Below are 22,798 nucleotides of genomic sequence, written 5' to 3'. Positions count from 1 at the left end.
GTCCGATATCTAGAGCCGTTATCCTCATCTTTTCACCGATTTAGGTATTTTTTATGTCCGTTCGAGGATGAACGATAGTCATCTCTTGTTTTAGAAGTCAAAACTGTGTTCTAAGGCCTTGTAAACCTCTTTTTGTTTCATCTGGATTTGCGTGCGCAGTCCGAGCGCGTTTTCAGAAAAATTTTATGTGAAATTTACAAAAAAAAAATTAATGACTTTGGCCTTTAAAATTGATTGAAGTTGACTATGGTCAACATTCTTGGTAAACGGACCTTGGACCCTTGGTCGGATGGTCTCGTAGGGTCCGTAGAAAAATATGGGACTTAGGCGTGTGACTGGAATCGAATTCCGAGGTCCCAAGCCCGAAAAAAGAATTTTTAAAGAAAATTATTTGTTGGGAAATATAAAGGCTTTTTGAAATGAAATGATGCGTGTTATTGATGGTATCGGGCCCGTATCTTGGTTTCGGATCCCGATACAGATTTGAAATAATAATTATGTCGAATATGTGAAATTTGATAAGAATGGAGTTGAATTGGTATAAATCGGACCTTTAGTTGAGAAAAATAGAAATTTCAATGTTCTTGAAGAATTTCATGAATTTGGGGTTAAATTCATAGTTGTTGATGTTATTTTGATGATTTGATCGCACGAGCAACTGCGTATGATGATTTTAGACTTGCGTGCATGTTTGGTTTGGAGCCCCGAGGGCTCGGGTGAGTTACGGATAGGCTTCGGAGTGTTTTGAGACTTGGAAAAAAATACGTGGACCTGAAAAGTTGCAGGTCTCTGAAACTGGTATTTGCGGTCCGTGAGGATCTGAGATATATATATACACACACACACGAGACTTTTCAATCATTTTTTATTTTTTTCAAAACCCTAAAACATCAGAGGCGATTTTTCAAACACTCTTTCTACCCCAAAACACAAATAAGTGATTTTAAACTCATTTCTTTCACTCCTTAACTTCTTTTTACAAGATTTCATCCTAGAATCTAAGGTTTTCATGAGGGAATTGGGAACTTTGGGTTGAACTTAGAAATATCAAAATTTGGGGATTTAGACCTCAAATTGAGGTAGGATTCCAAAACCAATTGTATATCCGGCCTCGGGGTGAATGGATAATCGGGTTTTGGTCTGAATTTCGGGTTTGGACCAAGCGGATCCGGGGTCGATTTTTGACTTTTTGGGAAAATCAATGGGAAATCTATTTCATGCATTAGAATTGGTTTATTTAGCCCTTATTGATGTTGTTAAGTAAATTGTGACTAGATACAAGCGAATTGGAAGTGGAACCGAGAGGTAAAGCGGTAGTTGAGGCTTAATTTGTCCGTGGAATCAAGGTAAGTGTTTGGACTAACCTTAGCTTGAGGGAATAGGGTTTTGGTATATTTGCTATGTGATTGTATCGAGTACGACGTATAGGTGTGGGGACGAGTATCTATACGTTGGTGTCAAGCATGCACGTGAGTCTTATATCATGATTTGTGAACCTATTATGTACCAATCATGCTCAATTGATGATTAGTATTGTTGAACAAAGCTTATGAAAGTTTCTTGGTAATTGACTATTGTTGAGTATTGACTCAAATTAAAGTTTCATTTTGTAAAGAAATTGTTGAAACGAGATTGGTTATAGTTGAATCCCTTGCTGGGATATTTTGTTGATATTGTTGATTTCCTTGCCGGGATGTTATTGTTTACACTGTTGATTCCCTTGCTGGGACATATTGATTTCTATTGTTTGTGTGAGGAAGAGTGTAAAGCACGAAGGGTATGTTGTGCATGTTATTGTGAGAGAATGTAAAGCACAAAGGCTGATGTCGTGCACGATATTGTGAGTGATAATGCACGAAGGCTGATGCCGTGCATGTCCCCTTCCCACCTTATTCTGTTGATTTCTGTTAATATAATTCTGTTTGTATATGATTTAACTGCACATGTTTATTTGATAGTCGTGTCCTAGCCTTGTTACTACTTCACCGAGGTTAGGCTTGACACTTACTCAGTACATGGGGTCGGTTGTATTGATACTACACTATACACTATTTATTGCAGATTTCGGTACCGGACCCGGTGAGTAGCTGAGGTAGCTGCCTTCAGTCCAGGGAGACCAAGGTAGATCTACTGGCGTCCGCAGAGCCTGAGTCCCCCTTCCCTGTTTTAGCTTTCTACTATCTCTTTTCGTTTCGGGAACAATTGTACTTTCTTTCCAAACCAGTATTTGTAGTAACTCGTAGATATTCGTAAAGTTGTGACACCAGATCTGAGGGTAGACTTGTATTGGATTATTTGATCATGTTATAACTCTTCCGCATTTATAATCTGTTTAACTTTAGTTTTTGACTTATATCTGTTTGGGTTGAATGTTAAATGTGTAGAACCCTAATAATTGACTTGCCTAACTTTTACGAGTAGGCGCCATCACAACTTTCGAGAGTGGGAAATCCGGGTCGTGACATTAACCCCTTAGATTTTTGCTTTTTCTATGCCTTCCTATTGCGAAGTCCTTGGTTTTTCTCTATGAAAACATTTAATTAGATAACAACTTGGACCTTCTTTTTGTAATGATTTAAAGGGATATATGGGGTTACATGCTTGTTAGCTATCAGTCAAAACCATCTATAGTCACTACTGTTTTGTAAAATGTAGGAAATAAAAGTAGTATAGGATAGGATAACTTTGATTTAGTTGCTTGAGGACAAGCAAGAGTTTAAGTTGGGAGTGTTGATGTGCCGTATAATTTTGACACAATTGATACCAATTGCTTAGATTTTAACTTGTCTTTTAATGCATCTTTAGTTAATTCTGATCAAGTTTGGTTGTTTTATAGTGCATGAGCTTGAAGACCCGAAAACATGGAAAATAAGTCAAAAGGTCACAAAAAGATGGATATGTTACAAGTATGCGGACGTATAGTTCATATGCGGACTGCATAACTGACATGGTGATCGCAAACAGGGACAGACTTTTGACCAAATGAAGAAGAAAAATATGCGGTCCATTATGCGGTCGCATAACACCTATGTGAGTTGCATAATGGTCGCATAACTCCAGTAGAAGAAAGTTCTCAACATGATATGCGATGGAATATGCGGTCGCATAACACACATGCGGATCACATAATTGTTATGCGACTAAAGCAAGAACTGGAACTCAGCAAGTCTGCGATGCAATGAAGAATATGTGAACCGCAAAATTGGTCTGCGACCATTATGCGATCACATAAGCCAACTAGAGGGGCATTTTTGTCTGATTTTGACTACGACTTTTGGTCCACTATAAAGAGAATAACTAGGATTTTTGTGGGTCATTCAAGTCTGAAATAAGGTCCTACTTAGAGAGCATTGAATACTCTATTTATTTGAAGGGTTGCGAAGAAGGAATCTTGCACTTTTGTAAGCTTTATGGCTTTATTAAATACTTTATTCTTGTATTTTAGTATGAGTAGCTAGTTTTAAATACTAAGGTTGTGGACCCTAAATGGGTGTAATATTAATAGGTGTTTAACATTGAATATATATATATAATGGTTGGTTGATATTTATTCATTTCTTGTGCTTTATTTATGGTTGGTGGTTGCAAACATTAATCTATTCCATTTTACTCTTTCTTTACTTGGAAAAGCGGGTAATGGTTTGGTAGAAATGAATATCAAGAACTCAAGACTTTAAATCTTGTTTAATAGAATCACTTAGGAATAAGTGGGTTCTACATGGCGTAGATTGGTTGTCCTTTAATTGCAACTCTTTTATATTTGGAAAAATCATAAAGAGAAAATACTACCCAACTATTGGAAAATATTGGGTAGTCATTTAAAAACCATTTGCATATCAGAGGATCTTTCATTAGAAATATATCATATTAACACCGATAGCATTACATTCCATGGACGGGGACACAACCTTGGTTTCCTTAATCAAATCATTTACATTCTCATATAAAATTAGTTATCTCGTTAATTCACAATCATATCATTCTCTTGTTACGTTAACGGAATAAAATTACGGCCTAAGTCAAGTTCTGCACTACTCAAGTAAACTTTTCACACCATATTCCCTGTGGGATTCGACCCCAACCTTGTTGGGTTATTATATTTGACACTGACCACCTTACACTATTTAATTAAAGTGTAATTTGATCGTATCAAATTTTGGCGCCGTTGCGGGGGAATACGGTTTTGAAATTACTAATTAGTGTGTGTTTTACTTTACGTCTTATTCTATTCTATCACAGTTTGTTGTTTTGCTTGGTGTTGATAGGAAAACATGGCTGAATATGAGGAAGAAATGGAAGAAAATCCTTTTGCGGACATAGATGAGTACATTGAAGATACAAATGCTATTGTACCTCCAGTAGTTGGCGCTGTTACTTTCAAGGTGGAACATGGTTTAATCCTAATACTCAAAGCGGAGAGGTTTTTCAGAAATTTCACTGATGATGATCCGACTGGAGGGGTGTGTGCAATGCACAAGCAGAACAACGTCTCAGATGATGCCCTAAGGTTGAGGGCGTTCAAGAACTCACTGGTTGGGGAAGCAAGGAAATGGCTTCAAAATATGCCACCAAATTTCATTCATTCTTGACCTAAACTTGTCCGAGCATTCTTAGCTAAATGGTTCCTGCAAAGTAAGAAATCTGAGCTCCGCAATAAAATTTTATTTTTCAAGCAACTACCGTGAGCACATCTACATGAGGCATGGGAGCGATTCAAGTTATATTTGGTGAGGTCGCCTAATCATGGTTTTTCGGAGTCTATCTTGTTAAAGAAATTCTATATGGGTTTAGATGCTATGAACCAATCTATCACCAAGAATGCAGTTGATGGATCTTTTATGGATAAGACATTTGCAAGGATCACACAAATCCTTGACAAAATGGCAAAACATAACCAAGCTTGGCACTTAGAGGACACCACATGTGGAATTGCATATGGTACTCCCTCCTTGACCAAAATGATTAAGGAGAACCAAGAAAGAGATCAAGTAATTGCAAGGCTTTCCACCAATATCAATGTGCTGACAAAAATGTTCACTGAAAGCCAAACAAAGAAGGTAAATGTGGTGGAAGATATTCAACCCTCATCAAATGACGATTATGAGGAATCAAACTATGTCAACAACTCTCAAGGAGGCTATCAAAGGCAACAATACCAAGGTCAAGGACAACAAAATCAATGGAGGCCTAACCCGCAAGGGCAAGGCAACCAACAGTGGCGAAACGACCAAGGTAGCTCAAATCAAGGGAATTGGAATAACAACAATAACAACTTCTCAAATCAGAGTTCAAACCCTTATGTTCCACCAAAGGGGCAATATTCAAATCAAGGTTCCTCAAGTGATTCCAAGTTGAAAAGTATGCTTGAACGAGTCTTGCAAAATCAATAAAGGTCCGACACTTCTATGAGGAATATGACCGATATTGTTGGTTCTCATACCGCATCCATTCAAAAATTGGAGATGCAAATGAGAGATCTCTCTAGGAAACAAAATCCAAAGCAAAAGGGGACACTTCCAAGTGACATAATTGCGAACCCAAAGAGTAGTGAGAGTGGTCCAACTTCTCATATCATGGCAATTACTACTCGGAGTGGGAAGGTGCTACAAGGAGAGAATGAACAAGTGGTTGAAGTGGAAGAGTCCGAACAAGAGGTGTAGGCACAAGTTGAAGAGCCAATTGTTGTTGAAGCCAAAAAGGTTCCGGAAGAGTTGAAAGTTCAAGAAGTGAACCGGGAAGAGGTAAAGGAAAAGGTAAAATTGACACCAAAAAATCTACCACCTATTCCTAGACCTCCACCTCCTTTCCCTCAAAGACTTGCTCGGAAGGTTGATGATAGCAAACTCGAAAAGTTCTATGACATTCTCAAGCAGTTATCGGTGAATATTCCATTTGTGGAAGCATTTCAAGAGATGTCGGGTTTTGCTAAGTATTTGAAAGACTTGATCACCAAGAAGAAAACCACCAAGAATGAGGTGGTGAATGTGACTCACCGACTTAGTTCCATCATTACAATAACTACAGTTCAAAAGAAAGAAGACCAGGGAGCTTTCACCATTCCATGTACTATTGGGGCGCATGATTTTGCAAGAGCTCTTTGTGATAATGGGGATAACATCAACTTGATGCCTCTTGATATTTACAAGCAAGCAGGGTTAGGTATGCCAAGGCCTACAAGTATGAGGTTGCAAATGGTCGATCGTTCCATAAAGAGACCGGTGGGGATTTTCGATAATGTGTTGGTGAAAGTGGGAGAGTTCCATTTGCTCGCCGTTTGTAATCCTTGATTGTGCAGTTGACAAAGAGATCCCTATCATCTTGGGGAGACCATTTCTTACCACAGGAAGAGCATTGATGGATTCAGAATAGAATGAGATCAAGTTCCATGTGAATGATGAAGAGGTCACATTCGAAGCAAGCAAGGGTATGAAACTACCACATGAATATGAAAGCATCTCGGTGATTAATGTTGTTGATAAGGTGGAAGATGCAGTTGAAATGAAGATGGAATAACAATGCCTCGGTGAGGCGTTGGCGGCTATTTTGGTAAATTTTGATGGTGAAGATATGGAGGGGTACATGGAATCAGTAAATGCATTGAAAGGGCTTGGGTCCTACACTTATGCTCCAAAGAAACTCTCTCTCGACTTGGAGAATAGAGTCACTCCTCCTACAAAGCCTTCAATTATTGAGCGGCCGCAACTAGAGCTCAAACCACTTCCACCGCACTTGAGGTATAAATTCTTGGCTCTAATGACACTCTACAGGTAATCGTTTCTTCTTTGTTGAATGATGTGCATGTTGAACAATTGTTGAATGTCTTGAAGGAGCATAGACAAGCTATTGGGTGGACAATTGCGGACATCCAAGGGATTCCTGCCGGAATTTGCGAACACAAGATCCAATTGGAGAATGAGAGTAAACCAAGCGTGGAACATCAACGAAGGTTAAATCCTTCCATGCAGGAGGTGGTAAAGAAAGAAATCATCAAGTGGTTGGATGTCGGGATAGTCTACCCTATTGTCGATAGTTTTTGGGTGAGTCCGGTGCAATGTGTGCCGAAAAAGAGAGGCATGACCGTGATTGAAAATGATAAAAATGAGCTCATCCCAACAAGAACAGTGACCGGATGGAGGGTTTGTATGGATTACCGGAATCTAAATAGTGCTACGTGCAAGGACCATTTCCCTATGCCTTTTATTGATCAAATGCTTGATCGGCTAGTGGGAAGGTCATTCTACTGCTTCTTGGATGGATATTCCGGCTACAACCAAATCAATATTTCATTGGAAGATCAGGAAAAGACAACATTCACTTATCCATATATGACGTTTGCATTTAGCCGGATGTTGTTTGGGCTATGCAACGCTCCGGCTACTTTCCAAAGGTGCATGATGTCAATCTTCTTAGATATGGTGGAAGATTTCTTAGAGGTATTCATGGACGATTTCTCTGTCGTGGGTGATTCTTTTGAGCATTGTCCCGACAACCTTAGACAAGTGCTTAAGAGATGTGAAGAAACAAACCTTGTGGTAAATTGGGAGAAATGCCACTTCATGGTGGACGAGGGCATTGTTTTGGGTCACAAAATTTCCAAACAAGGCATAGAGGTTGACCGGGCAAAGATCGAGATCATTTCCAAGATTCCTCCACCTACTTTAGTTAAAGGTGTTCGAAGTTTTTTGGGGCATGCCAACTTCTATAGGCGTTTCATCAAGGACTTCTCCAAAATTGCAAATCCCATGTGCAAACTCCTTGAGAAAGATGCAAAGTTCGTATTTGATGAGAAGTGCCTCAAAGCCTTTGAGGAATTGAAAGAAAAGCTTACCACGTCACCTATTATTGTCACCCACGATTGGTCTCTTCCATTCGAACTCATGTGTGATGCTAGTGGTGTAGCTATTAGGGCGGTTCTTGACCAACGTCATAAAAAGATTCTTCACCCTGTCTATTATGCAAGCAAGACACTCAATGGCGCTCAAATGAATTACACTATGACTAAGCAAGAACTTCTTGCCATTGTCTATACTTTTGAAAAGTTTCAGGCTTATTTATTGGAGTCCAAAGTGATAGTGTACACCAACCATGTTGCTCTTCGCTATCTTATGGAGAAGAATGATGCCAAACCAAGATTGATTCAGTGGGTCCTTTTGTTGCAAGAGTTTGACTTTGAAGTCAAGGATCAGAAAGGGACAGAAAATCAAGTTGCGGATCACCTATCTAGGCTTGAAGAGGCAGGGAGACCAAAAAAAGACCTTGAAATCAATGATGCATTTCCAAATGAACACATATTGGCATTGTCTAACACATTTGCTCCTTGGTATGCCGACATCGCTAACTTCTTGGTTAGTGACCTTGTTCCCAATGGATTGAAATCTTATCAAAAGAAAAAGTTCTTGTGGGAGTGTAGGAAATACTATTGGGAGGAACCCTTTTTGTTCCATATTTGTTCCGACAACATCAATCAGTAGTGGTTTCCGGAAGATGAGGTAATGCCAATTCTCAAGGCATTCCATGACTCTCTGGTTAGTGGTCATCATAGAGGAAATCGGACGGCAGCAAAAGTGCTTGAATGTGGCTATTATTGGCCAACGATCTACCAAGAGCAATTCAAATGGTCAAGGCATGTGACCACTGTCAAAGACAAGGGTCAATATCTAAAAGACATGAGATGCCGATGAATTTTGTATTAGAAGTTAAGATCTTTGATGTATAGGGGATAGACTTTATGGGTCCCTTCATGAGCTCGTATGGCATGACCTATATCTTAGTAGCTGTGGACTACGTCTCTAAATGGGTCGAGGCAATCGCCTTACCTAACAATGAAGCAAGGAGTGTGACCACATTTTTAAAGAAGAACATATTCACACGGTTTGGTACTACAAGGGCCATCTTGGGTGATGGTGGGTCTCATTTCTGCAATAAGGCTTTCGCCGGGCTGCTTGAAAAATCTAGTGTAAAGCACAAGGTAGACACACCCTATCATCCCCAGTCGAGTGGTCAGGTTGAAGTCTCAAACAGAGAAATCAAAAACATCCTAGCGAAAACTGTCAATGCAAACAGGACCGACTGGTCAAGGAAGCTAGATGATGCGTTGTGGGCATATCGCACAACATTTAAGACCCCCATAGGAACTTCACCGTACAAGTTGGTTTTTAGCAAAGCTTGTCACTTGTTAGTGGAACTTGAACACAAAGTTATGTGGATATTGAAGAAGTTGTCTCTTGATTGGGCCGAGGCTGCTAACCTGAGGATGACACAACTCAATGAGATGGAAGAATTCCGTCTCCATGCCTTTGAGAGTGCAGCCATGTACAAAGAGAGGATGAATTTTGTCCTTGATAAGAAGATCTTAAAGCGAGAGTTCAATTATGGTGACTTGGTCTTACTCTTCAATTCAAGACTCAAGTTATTTCCGAGTAAACTCAAGTCCAAATGGTCTGGCCCATTCAAAGTTGTGAGTGTGTCTCCCTATGGTGCTATTGAACTGGAGTCGGAGGATGGGACTCGGACTTTCAAGGTTAATGGGCAATGAGTCAAGCATTACCTTGTTATTGCAGGAGAAAAGCACTTGATAGAACAATTTGCTCTAATAGATAGTCCAACAGCAACTCCCACCAAGGAATAATCCAAAAGGAGTCAACTTCGTCGTGCCACGACGTTAAATCAAGATCTTCTTGGGAGACAACCCATGTGTGGTAACACTCTTTTATAGTTTTTTTATTATTTACATAAATTAGATTGAGCAAGTTGACGTGTGTGCTAGAGTGCAGGTAAAATATCATGAACAAGGTCCTAGTGCTGAAGAAACTAAAGGAAAGAGAGGTCCAGATTGAGCGACAATTATGCGGTCGCATAATGACTATGCGAACCGCATAGTCATCGCAGACTCAGGCAGAAAGTTTGGCTAATTTAGTTGTCAACTATGTAGTCGATTTTCGTTTATGCGGCCCGCATATGAACTTTGCGATCGCATTTTGCATCGCATATTGTACCTAGGCTGCCCAGTCATAAGTCCACAGCATAACACTTATGCGATCACATATAGTGTTATGCGATGAACTTATGCGCCGCATATCTGCCAGGTATAAACCTAAGCCACTCTCTGCATACACTCACGTTTGAACAAAAACAAAGAAAAAAACAAAGAAAGAAGAAGAGAATGCATAGAATTTGCTAAGGATCTAATCAAACTCACAATATTTCTCAGTTCAATTTTCGAATCCTCGAGTTTTAGGTATGGCTTATGGTTTCTCTTCTCTTCTCATTGATTTCATTCTTCCATCTCTTCCATCTTGTTCTCCCTTTTGTGCATCAAACCTAACTCGAAAACCATGAATATATGAAGTTGTTTCACTTGGTAATGGTCGAATTGGGCTACATGTGTGACTGGTATGATAGTATAGAATGTGCATTTGATTTTTTGCGGGGAGTGGATTAAGGAAGTGTGTGTGTGCTATAATTGATAAGCCAAAGAGGGGGAAGTCTGAGTACCCCTCTCTCTCTCTCTTGTGAAATTAAACGCAATGGGCTTTAGATTTTTAAATGAGTGGCAAAAAGGATCTTACATGAGTTGGGGAGGGTATAATTCTCATGAGGATGATGACTTCTGCGGGCCGCATAATCGCTTTGCAGTCTGCACAATCATCGCATATGACGCCCTAGATTGCCTTAAGTTAAAGCAGGTTATGCAATTTCTTTTGCGGTCACAAACTTGTTATGCAGCCCACATATGTGCCGCAGAGTGAGGCGGTCCTTCAGGCTATCAGCCTTCCAATATGTGGTCACTCTGCGATCGCATAACCATATATGTGGTGGCTTTGCGATCGTATACCTGCTAATGACTTTCTGCTTCTGCACGTATGCGATGGTTATGCGGTCCGCATACTTGTTATGCGATTGCATAACCTATCGCATAGTGAACTAAATTTTTGTTCATTTTTCTTTTGTCTCTAATGAATTCTTGAGCTTTTTCACTCGCACCTACAATGTTTCATCAATAGGCATGGCACCAAAGAAGTCTAATCCAACACGAACACCGCCCGGTCGTCGACAGAAATGGGCTGCCAATCCTAGCCAACCAGCACAACAAGCAAAACGTCAGAGGTCTTAGGCACTCTACATTACTACTGAGCACTCCTCCCAGTTTGAAGAGGAGGAGTCACAGAGTGACCTCGGACCTACTGTTGATCTACAGGCTGGGGAATGAAGGAAGCTGGGGGAGGACCTTAACCTCGGGTTTGGGTAAAGGGCTCCCTAGATCTATACAAAGTCGGGCTTTCAAAGAGTAAAATTCTCGAGGAAAAGCAATTGAGTTTAAATGGGCTGTCAGAGCATTACCCTCACATACTCGAGAACATCAAGCAGAGGAAGTGGGAGTTCTTCACTGAGGTCCCGGATGACTACAATGAGACACTTGTGAGGGAGTTTTATGCTTCATATGGTGCCTCAAAGAGTGCTTCATAGAAGCGCAACAGGATCTTTGCAAAATCTATCCTAGTGCGAGGGGTTCAAATTATTTGTGGTGATGAGACGAACAATGAATGGTATTTCGAAGATTGGCAGTCTGGCATAACCGAATATGACGCTAAGGTCGCCAACAAACACAATGAGCGTTCCTGGGTTGCCTCCGTCATAGCGTAGGAGACACCGGCCTGAATTGATCCTAAATACAAAATTTACAAGGAGGATCTCACAAGGGAGGGTCAATACTGGCTTAGCTTTGTTACTTCTCGTCTGATGCCGTCCAGAAATGAAACTGACATGAACATTAAGAAAGTAATCCTCGTTGTGTGCATCATGACATGCATCAAGTTTGATGTGGGAGAGATCATATTCCAAGAGCTGGGAATCAGAGCCAACTAGAAAGAAACATCACTTCCTTCCCTTGCTTGATCACTGCTCTCTGCCAAGCTGCAAGTGTGCCTTCTATGCCTAAGCATGACAAAATGGAGAAGGCTCTCAAAGACATCGACATCATGAGAATCAGCAACGCAGCTACAAAGGCAACTGCAACTCAGTCAAAGATTCATATTCCTCCTCCAGCAGATATTGCAGCATCAGAGGTCCCAACACTGTCGGATACCTCTTAGGCCCCAACTACCTCCACAGTCTGCTACTGCATAGGCCCATGTCCCTTTACCAACTCTATCCAAGCTGGGTCTACTTGCTCAGCATGTCAATGCTAAGGTAGACCAGCTAATCGAGGAAATTCTCAACCCCATCCGTCAAGCATTGACCCTTATCCAATTTTCAGTGACCGTTCTTCAGCAGCAACATCAAACTTATGAGGATCGCCTCAAGTACTTTGAAGCGCGTCTTGAGAAGGTTGAGCGGGTTGAGGTTGGAGGTATGCCTCAGCTCCGGAAAGATGTGGATGATTTGAAAGCTGAGCTGCAGAAGATGCAGAGTTTAGAGCTTGACTTGACACCCTTCCTCTCGAAAGAAGGCGAGCAGGGTGCTGACACTTCCGTTCTAGGATTGGATATTGATTTCACGACCCTGATGACAGCTCCAGAGGCACAACATGTTGAGACCTCAAAGGCTCAAGCTCCTCCTGCTCACATTGATGTTCCTTCAGATAAGGAATAATTTTGAGATACTGAGGAGTCCGATGAGGGGGATTCAGGAGATGAGAAGACGGATGAAGAGGCACTGGGTGAGGATACTGAGGTTCATCAAGACAAGGGTAAGCACGTTGCTCTCTCTAGGGAAGAGAATGAAGAGGAAGCAGCTGTGCAAACAACAATTGCACATTCGCTAGCAGATATGGTCGACAAGGCACATTCATTGATCACTCAGCCATCACCGGGTGAGGCTAGCAGCTCCCAGGCCCCAGCTCCAGCCTCACAGCAGGTGGAGCTTCTTACTATACCTTCACAGTAGTTGGAGCCTCTTGCTCCAGCCGTGGAGCAGACCACTCAGTTTGAGGTTCCACCAGCTACAGTTTCACTACCAGCAGCCGATCCCATAGTGGCCTCAGATCCTTCAGTTTCCCCGAGCGCCTAGTGCTCCCCAGGGAGTCCCTGAGCTTTCTTTTGCTTTATATATGCATTAGGGACAATACATGATCTTTGGTTGGGGGTGGGATAGTTATGATCATGATCTTGTACTCCATGTTTTGTGTAAATATTGTGTTGTACCCCATGTTTGCATATAAACTCTTGTAGTTTAGCAATAAAATCCCTTTGGTTTTTCTTCGCCGGGTTCTTTTCCAAGGGTGTAATAGTAGAACTACGACTGTAGCATGAAATGTTTTGACTTAGTTGGTGATGAATGTGTAGTTTCAAGCATGTGCTAAATGTTGTAAATATACGATACCCTTCCTTCTTTTGAATCTAAAAAAAATATGTTGGTTAGTCATTCTTGTGAATTTGAGGCTCACTCTTTGACTTTATGCTTATTCAGAATCTTACATATTTTGAGATAAAAGTGTTGAGTTGCCTTGTGTCACTTGAGGGCTGAAACTATGTTGAGTTGAACAATTCATGCATTATGAGTGAGTGAGGATTTCTATGAATAATGCACATGTCTAACTTATGATGTCTAGAACTTTTCCGGTTGGTTTCTTAGTGCGACTCTCAGGTTAATGGTTGGATGTTGAAATGATCTTAGGCTCTCCTTGTGATTACTAGCCAGTTTTGCCTAAATTGACCTCCCTAGTAAATTAATTACCCTAGTTACCTCCGTTGAGCCTTTAACCTTTCATTGGCTACCCATTACAGACATTTACCCTTTCTGTGAAGTAATTCCTTCTTTTGAACTCATCCCTCCTTGAACGTGTGAGATTAAGGCTAAAAGCCTAAGTTGAAGTTGCCATTATAAAGTGGAAATTGGCAAGGTCTGCTACTGTGTGTACATATAAAAAAAGTAAAAAAGAAAAAGAAAAGCAATAACCTCAAAGTTGTGTACATAACGAAATGCAAGCTTCAAAAAGAAAAGAAAAAAAAAGAAAAAAAGAGAGAAAATAGAAAAAAAGTGGAGTCTTGTAGAACTTTAAGAAATACTTTGAGGTGGTTCTAGGTAGGTAACCCGAGGTAAATAGGGGTTATGCAGTAAAGGAGCATAATATAAGTAGAGTTCAAAGAGGATATAACCACTATATTCCTAAATATTCATCCAACCCATCCTGAAGGCTACACTATAACCCGTGAAAAGTCCTTAGTGATCTAAGGTCAATCATTCCTGAGATAGCGGCAAAGTTAAAATAAGGCAAGCATATGGACTGATACTTATAGCATGTAGCTTTCGTTCCGAGTGTTTTGATTGCATCCCCTATATATATATATATATATATATATATATATATATATATATATATATATATATATATATATATTTGTTTGTGTGTGTGTGAGTGGGGATTTTCTTTGTTGTGAGTGCGCATGAATTGTAAGACTTAGCAGAAGATAGGTTCTTGAAGTAGAACACAAGTGCACTTAACTGTGAATAACGTTTTGTCATTTTGGTCGAGGTTCTAAGGTCACGAATTGATTAGTCTAATGGTTGAATGATAAGTTGTTTTTCAGGAAGGGTAAATAAATTGGGTTACATGTTTGTTAGCTGTCAATCAAAACCATCTATAGTCACTACTATTTTGTGAAATGTCAGAAATAAAAGTAGTATAGGATAGGATAACTTTGATTTAGTTGCTTGAGGACAAGCAAGAGTTTGAGTTGGGGGTGTTGATGTGCCGTAGAATTTCGGCACAATTGATACCAATTGCTTATATTTTAACTTGTCTTTTAATGTATTTTTAGTTAATTCTGATCAAGTTTGGTTGTTTTGTAGTACATGAGCTTGAAGACCCGAAACCATGAAGATGAAGTCAAAAGGTCACAAAAAGATGGATATGCTGCAAGTACGTGGCCGCATAGTTCACATGCGTACCGCATAACTGACATGGTGATCACAAACAGGGATAGACTTTTGGCCAAATGAAGAAGAAAATATGTGGTCCATTATGCGGTTGCATAAGACCTATGCGAGCTGCATAATGGTCACATAACTCCAGTAGAAGAAAGTTCTCAACATGATATGCGATGGAATATGCGGTCGCATAACACACATGCGGACCGCATAATTGTTATGCGACTGAAGCAAGAACTGGAACTCAGCAAGTCTGTGATGCAATGAAGAATGTGCGGACTGCATAACTGGTCTGCGACCATTATGCGATCGCATAAGCTAACTGGAGGGGCATTTTTGTCCGATTTTGACTACGACTTTTGGTCCACTATAGAGAGAATAACTAGGACTTTTGTGGATCATTCAAGTCTGAAACAAGGTCCCACTTAGAGAGCATTGAATACTCCATTTATTTGGAGGGCTGTGAAGAAGGAGTCTTGCACTTTTGTAAGCTTTATGACTTTATTAAATACTTTTTTCTTGTATTTTAGTATGAGTAGCTAGTTTTAAATACTAAGGTTGTGAACCCTAAATGGGTGTAATGTTAATGGGTGTTTAACATTGAATATATATATATATATATATATATATATATATATATATATATATATATATATATATATATATATATATATATATATATATATATATAATGGTTGGTTGATATTTATTCATTTATTGTGCTTTATTTATGGTTGGTGGTTGCAAACATTAATCTATTCCATTTTACTTTTTCTTTACTTGGAAAAGTAGGTTAGGGTTTGGTAGAAATGAATATCAAGAACTCAAGACTTTAAATCTTGTTTAATAGAATCACTTAGGAATAAGTGGGTTCTACTTGGCGCAGATTAGATAATAATAAAGAGAAAATACTACCAACTATTGAAAAATATTGGGTAGTCATTTAGAAACCATTTGCATATCAGAGGACTTCTATTAAAAATATATCATATTAACACAGATAGCATTACATTCCATGAACGGGGACACAACCTTGGTTTCCTTAATCAAATCATTTACATTCTTATATCAAAATTAGTTATCTCGTTAATTCACAATCATATCATTCTCTTGTTATGTTAATATTACGACCTAAGCCAAGTTCCACACTACTCAAGTAAACTTTTCACACCATATTCCCTATAGGATTCGATCCCAACCTTGTTGGGTTATTATATTTGACACCGACCGCCTTACACTATTTAATTAAAGTGTAATTTGAGCGTATCAATATTCTCTACTGAATATTCGGGGGAGTGGAAAGTTTTTTATGGCGGGAATTCTCTGCTGCCATTTTTTCGAATATAATCATACCCTTTCCTGAACCGATGTGATGTTCATCACCTTCATTTAATGATCATGCCGCATGGCTTCTAACAACTGGTTCTTCAGTTCTTCAGTGTCTTTTAGGGTTTTCCTGCAACCGCATTAGTCACAAAGTGACGGTTCCATTATGACGCTTCATAATGACCTCAATAGTCGTGTCTTCTTATAAATACTTCACCCCTTTCTTCCGATTTTCTAAAGCTTTTCCTTCTTCGTCTTCTTGTCTCATTTCTTTCTGCATATTTTCCTTGTATTTCTTTGGTTAATCATGTCTTCCCCTGATCCTCGCCAAGTCATCATTGTTGATGAATTTTCTTCCTCCAATGTACATACTAGAAGTAAAAGAGGTGGTAGATTGTGTAGCCTAGGTTCTATTTCTAACCGTGATTCCCCCTCTCAAAGTAGTGCTGCCAATCCATCTTCTTCTATACCTAGGGCTTCTTCAACCCCAAGATCTTCTTCTAAAGATAAAGATTCAACTAAAGTTGTACGTAAACCCACTGTTGATGAAATTATTCCTCAAGAGCTATCTTTTGTGACTGATAGTGAATCCATGAAGAGTCAAGTTTCTTCCATGGCTGCTTCCCTTGATTGTGTTGATCGTTACCCAACTCTGATTACCACTGGCCTTCTTGCTCTGGTTTGAAGAGAATATAATTGGACACCTGACTTCCCAATTTTAGTTCCTGCTACCAACCAAAGAATAACTTCATACCAAGCTGGCTATTCCTTTGTTTATACATATCCTTTTACCCTAGGCTTCAAACCTCATATTGACCCAGTAATCATTGAGTTCTGTCATTATTTCAATGTGTGTTTAGGACAGATTGGTCCTATTGTTTGGAGGGTTGTTGCATATCTCCGTTATTTGTCAAACTTGTCTTCTATGCCTTTTACTTTTTGTCATCTACTCCATCTCTACTCCCCTAGACTATTTCATGAAGCAGTTTTCTCCCTTGTGGCCAAAAGTAAAAGAGTATTAGTTAGCCCTGAAGATGACAGAGATCGAGGCTGGTATGCTCGCTTTGTTGCTGCTCCCACTAGTGCTTTGGTGGGTGAAGAAAATATGCTTTTTCCAGAAAAGTGAAATTTTGCACGTAAGTATTTGCATTTTTATCTTTTTCCTTCCTCAAAAATTATTCTCATGTATACTCTTGCCTACCTTTTCAGCAACTATGGAAGTTTTTGAGGAGATCCCTAACTTTCGTGCTTGGGTAGAAAAGTTAATATCTGTTGCTCCTATGGAGAGAAGATCTTGGAAGTATCTCTCATAGAGATCTGGGTGGATTCTCATGTATACTCGTGCCTACTTTTCTTTTGTTAGGATTTTCCATTCGTGGTGTTAGTCCCGCTTCAATTTCATCTGCAAGACTTACGGTGAGCCTTGCTCAAGATTGAATTTTGAGCTCCTCTTCAAAGAGGAAAGTTGATGGAGCCCGTGGCTTTGAGGAAGAGGAAGAACCAGAAGAGGGTTCTTTAGTTTGCAGACCTCGAGTTAGGAGGCGCATTATTTCTGAAGATGAAACTACACCTCCTTCAAGCTTGGTTCCTCCCAGGCCTGTAGATGAACCTGAAAATACTCCATTACTTATTTCTGATGAAGAAGTGAACGGTCCCCTACCTGCTTTTACTGAACAATTGTTTGTCCATGGCTTCGAAAGTGAAGATGCCTTTGAGCCTGTTTCTGATGAGTTTCCCCTTACCTCTCTTCCACCGTCAATTCCTGATCATCCTTAAATCCCCTTATCCGGAGTTGTTGTTGATGCTCCTCCCATGGCTGTTTTCACTATCTATTATTTCAACTGCTACCACTTCTCATATGGAAGTTGATCCTTCCAGTAGCCAGAAAGCGATGAAGAAAATTGTTGTTGAAGAAGTCGGGCCTAGCCGACGTGTGGTTGAAGCCTTTACTAGGCCCTATGGAGAAGGCAAAGCTAGAGAGTTATAGTTCTTTGACTTGGATGAATGATATTGTTTATTCATCTTTGAAGGTTCGGGTTTTGATTTTACTACTTCTTTTTTCCCCCTTTTTATTCTTCTAATAACCTCTTTTCTTCCTTCATAAATCAACTTGATAGGCACGGAACTCATGAAAAGAACCATCCATGCTGACCAACAAATTGTTGATTATCGTACCGAAGATGATAATTGGAAATAGCAGTTGAAGGTCTTCAACTGGAGAAGGAGGCTTTGGCAGAGGAGAAGGATGCCTTAGAGCAACAAATGCATGTGATCGATGCTGAATTAGCAATTGAAAAAGCTTCTTCAAGACATGTTGGTAAAGACAAGGATATCTTTGAATCTTCTTTTGCTGAGCAGCTTTCAAAGGCAATTGAGGAGATAAGAAGTTTGAGGGAACTCCTTAACCAGAAAGAGGCCTATTCAGGAGAGTTAGTTCAAACTTTGACTCAAACTCAAGAGCACTTTCATGCCTCTGCTGATAAGATTAAGTTCTTGGAACCCTTACTCCTTTGAAAGCAGCTTTTGACGCTTCTAAAATAGAAAAAGAGGAGTTGATGACTGAAATCGATAAGTGGGAGAGAGATTATGAGGCTCTCGAGGATAAGATGTCACTTGAAGTGAGTAGAGCTTTTCTGAATATTCGCCTCGAGACTTAATAGAAGCTAGCCATGAGGGTTTTGATCTCAACGCTGAGATTGCTAAAGCTAAAGAGGCAATCGAAAAAACTTATCAAAGTCAAAACTTTCCTTCGCCTAAAGATGGAATTCCCGAGGGTGATGAACTTATTCCTGGTGAAGCTGCTATTTATGCCTCTTCTTCCCAAGCTGATCTCGCAACCTCTATCAATGATGCTCCCGTTGCTGATGTTCCAGTAGATGATACCTCCTAGTTTTTCTTGTTTTTCGATGGTTTTGTTTTGAACTTGTTGATGGGAAGTTTCTCTTTATTTTTTCTTTTGGAATTGTGGTTGGTTTACCTCTGTCTTATTTTGGGGTTTGAAGACAAATGTTTGCCTTATGTTTGCAAAGTTTGATATATAAATTTCGGCTTTATTTTCCGCCTACTTCAATGCTTGGGTTTTTGTTCCCCCTTTTGTTATTAATTTTGCATTAAAAATGCTTCAATATTATGTGATTCTGAGAGACATGAAATTATAATAAAAGAGGGCCCTTTTATAAACAACACTGATGAAGATGATGTCTTATCTTCATATTGGTGTGAATATATGAAAGAAGTATAAAAAAGAAATAATTTGAGGAAGTTTTATTCTTAGAACTTTTAAACTTTGTACATCATTCTTTGTTTATGTAATACAACATTTACAACTCTTTCACAACTGTTTTATTTACAACAGGTTCAAAAATTTCGGGTTTATAATCCCGTGGCTAAAAACTCATAAGAACGAGTATATCTTGGATCCATTTGCGTCTTTTTTTTCGAGTTTCTTCCAAGATTTTGGAGGGCTTTTTGGCTCTTAGGCTAATTCAGGCTTGAATTTCGACTTTTTGTCTTCTTGAATTCCTGACACTTTTTGTCGTCTTGCCTTTTGCCTTTTGCTTTTGCTTCTTCATATATATATATATAGTCCCCCAGTGTTAGAGCTTTGAAGTATGAAATCTCGAACACTGGATCGTTTCTTCCTTTTGTCCATTTCCTGAAAAAGAAAATACAAATGGGACTCGAAAGTATATATTTAGATGATGACTACTTAACCACTTTTCTCCATCAGAAGGGTTGTAACCTAGACCGGAAATAATACTGTATTCCTCGTGTCTTTCGGGTCTAATATTATCACTTGGAAAGGGTTAGCTTTTTGCCTATCATCTAAAATGGTTAGTATAATTAAAAAAGAACAAAACCAAACCATACTTGAATGATACCTGACCGGGGGTTCTTCCTTTGCTTAGAAGTAATACAACATTCCAATTTGATGGGAGTACTTTGCCTTCCATTATTTCTAACTCATACGCACCCTTTCCAGCAATGCCTCGAATCTTGTAGGGTCCTTCCCAATTTGGACTCAACTTTCCTGCATTGGCCGCTTTTGTTGATTGAAAAACTTTTTGAGGACAAAGTCCCCAATCTTGAAGTATCTAAGATGAGCTTTCCGATTGTAGTATCGCTGAATAATTTGTTTCTGTGTTGCCATCCTTATTAGAGTCACTTCTCTTCTTTCTTCAAGAAAATCTAGATTTATTCGCATCTCTTCCTCATTTGATTCTACAGTTGCTTGGGTATATATTATACTTGGTTCACCTATTTCAACTGGAATTAAGGCTTCAGCACCACACACAAGTGAAAATGGAGTCTCTCCCATACATGTTTTTGTTGTCGTTCGATAAGCCCATAAAACTCCTGTTAACACTTCTGGCCACTTACCTTTTGACTCCTCTAATCTTTTCTTCAAGTTATTAATAATAAATCCGTTTGTCGATCCGGCTTGTACATTAGCCACATGATGGTAAGGTATTGAAGTTATCCTTTTAATTTTCCAACTCTAAAAGAATTCTATGATTTTTGCAACTATGAACTACGGGCCATTATCACATACGATTTCTTTTGGAACTCCAAACTGACTTATGATGTTTCGCCAAATAAAGTCCTTGACTTCTTTCTCCCGCACCTGTTTGAAGGCATCTGCTTCTACCCACTTAGTAAAATAATCTATTAAAATCGTACCTTTCCTTTGGCTTGTAGTAGTGGACCCACGATATCCATCCCCCATTTCATAAAAGTCATGGTGAAATAACCGGATGTAATAGCTCTGTTGTGCGATGCATGTTGTTGCCATATCGTTGGCATTTGTCACACTTGGGCCTTGGCCACAAAACTTTTTGCATCTTCTTCCATATTTGGCCAATAATATCCTGCTCTAATTAAAGTTTTTACCAAGGATCTTCCTCTTGCATGATTTCCACAGTATCCCTCACGTACTTCTCTCATCACATATTCAGTTTGAGAAGGTCCGAAACATCTTCCTAAAGGCCCTCCAAATATCTTTCGGTACAGGTTGCCACGAACCAACCAATAACGGGCAGCTTTTTGTCGAACTGATTAAGCCTTTTTCTGGTCCTCAGGAAAATCCCGTACTACAGGAAATTGACGAACTCGTTTCTCTAATCCCAAGTTAAATTATTAAAATTTACCTCATTTTTATCCTGATCGAGTGTTGAATGAAACACATGTATTACAGTTGCATTTTCTTCATTTGCTGCTTCTGCGACAGATGCGAGATTAGCCAACGCGTCTGCTTCCGCATTTTCCTCTCTGGGTATTTGCACGATCACAATTGGAATTGTCTAATTAATTCTCGTTCCTTTTCCAAATATTGTTGCATCCTCGCCTCTCTAGCTATATAAATCCCCTACATTTGATTAACTACAAGCTGCGAGTCACTTTTGATTATAATATGCTCTATTCCGAGTTCTCATGTCAATTCCAGACCTGCAATTACAGCTTCATATTCTGGTTCATTGTTAGTAATGGGATGACACTTTATATCCTGCCTTTAAGGATGTATTGTGGTCCGGTCCCAGGCCTAAATGGGCTAAACGGGCCGGGCCAAACGGTTTCGGGCTCTAGCGGGCCGGTCTCTGGCGGTCCGGGGCCAAACGGTCCCGGGCTTAACGGTCCTGGAGGGTAGAACCGGCCCACTACAGGCCTAAGCCCACATGGTCCCGGGCTAAATGGGTCGGGCCTAAACGGGCCTAAGTGTTCCGGGATATTTTGAAATTTTTTTATCTAAGGCAATTTCTTGTAAATTATATATATATATACACTAACTATATAATATATTTCCTTATATAAGATTTTTTGAAATTTTTGTATCTAAGGCAAATTATTTTAAAATATATTATATAATTGTGACTTAAATCTTCTAATTCAAATTTAAACAAAATAAATTGCAAAGAAATATTCAACGGAATGCCTTATAATTTTTATTATTACGACATTAACAAAAAATGACAATATATTTCTTAGTCTTCCTCCCCCCAATGGAATGAGCACAACAAGGTGTTAATACCGCCATTTAAAGGGAAAAAAAACTAATGAAGATGTGCCAAAATACAAGTTACATATTAGTCTATGTATTATCTCTAACAAATTTCATAAATCCTTCAAGGTCCGGAGGAATTTCCGTTGGTGGTGGCGGAAAATAAACTTGTTCATCACCGCTTCCGGGTGAAGCAGTATCCTACGCAAGTTCCGCTAGCATTTCTTCATAAGTTTCGTCTATCTACGGTTGTGATTTAGCAAGTCCAAAATTTCTTTTTTTCCGAACGGATACAATCTCTGAAGAGTACTGATTTTTCCAAGCACTCCCTCATAGACACTCTATGATCACCGATTTGAAGCCTCACTTGACTAAAAGTGCTCTTCGATGCCACTGTTGAAGCTTGAATATTTAAAATATCTCGAGCCATCCTTGAAAGAACCGGATAGTGTTTTTCTTTGTCCTTCCACCATTCCAAAACATCAAAGAATCCGTTGGGATTCTCTGATTCAAGTCCCTGTGACAAATAAACTTGAAGCTCATTTAGTTGTGAAGGATCACCAATATTATCACCTTGAGAACCGGTAACATTGTTAATTCCCAGTTGAA

General features: G+C 39.4%; 1 protein-coding gene across 1 annotated transcript; it reads left to right on the top strand.

Annotated features, from left to right (window-relative positions):
• Window positions 1–5,414: 5,414 nt before the first annotated feature.
• LOC138881605 (uncharacterized) lies at window positions 5,415–6,287 on the top strand. The gene is made up of 2 exons (XM_070161842.1): window positions 5,415–5,600; window positions 5,661–6,287. The coding sequence occupies exons 1-2, from the start codon at window positions 5,415–5,417 to the stop codon at window positions 6,285–6,287; spliced, it is 813 nt and encodes a 270-aa protein (XP_070017943.1).
• The last annotated feature ends 16,511 nt before the right edge of the window (window positions 6,288–22,798 follow it).

This window comes from Nicotiana sylvestris, chromosome 11, assembly GCF_000393655.2.
Source record: "Nicotiana sylvestris chromosome 11, ASM39365v2, whole genome shotgun sequence".
Classification (NCBI taxonomy): domain Eukaryota; kingdom Viridiplantae; phylum Streptophyta; class Magnoliopsida; order Solanales; family Solanaceae; genus Nicotiana; species Nicotiana sylvestris.
This window is presented reverse-complemented; position numbering and strand designations above follow the sequence as displayed.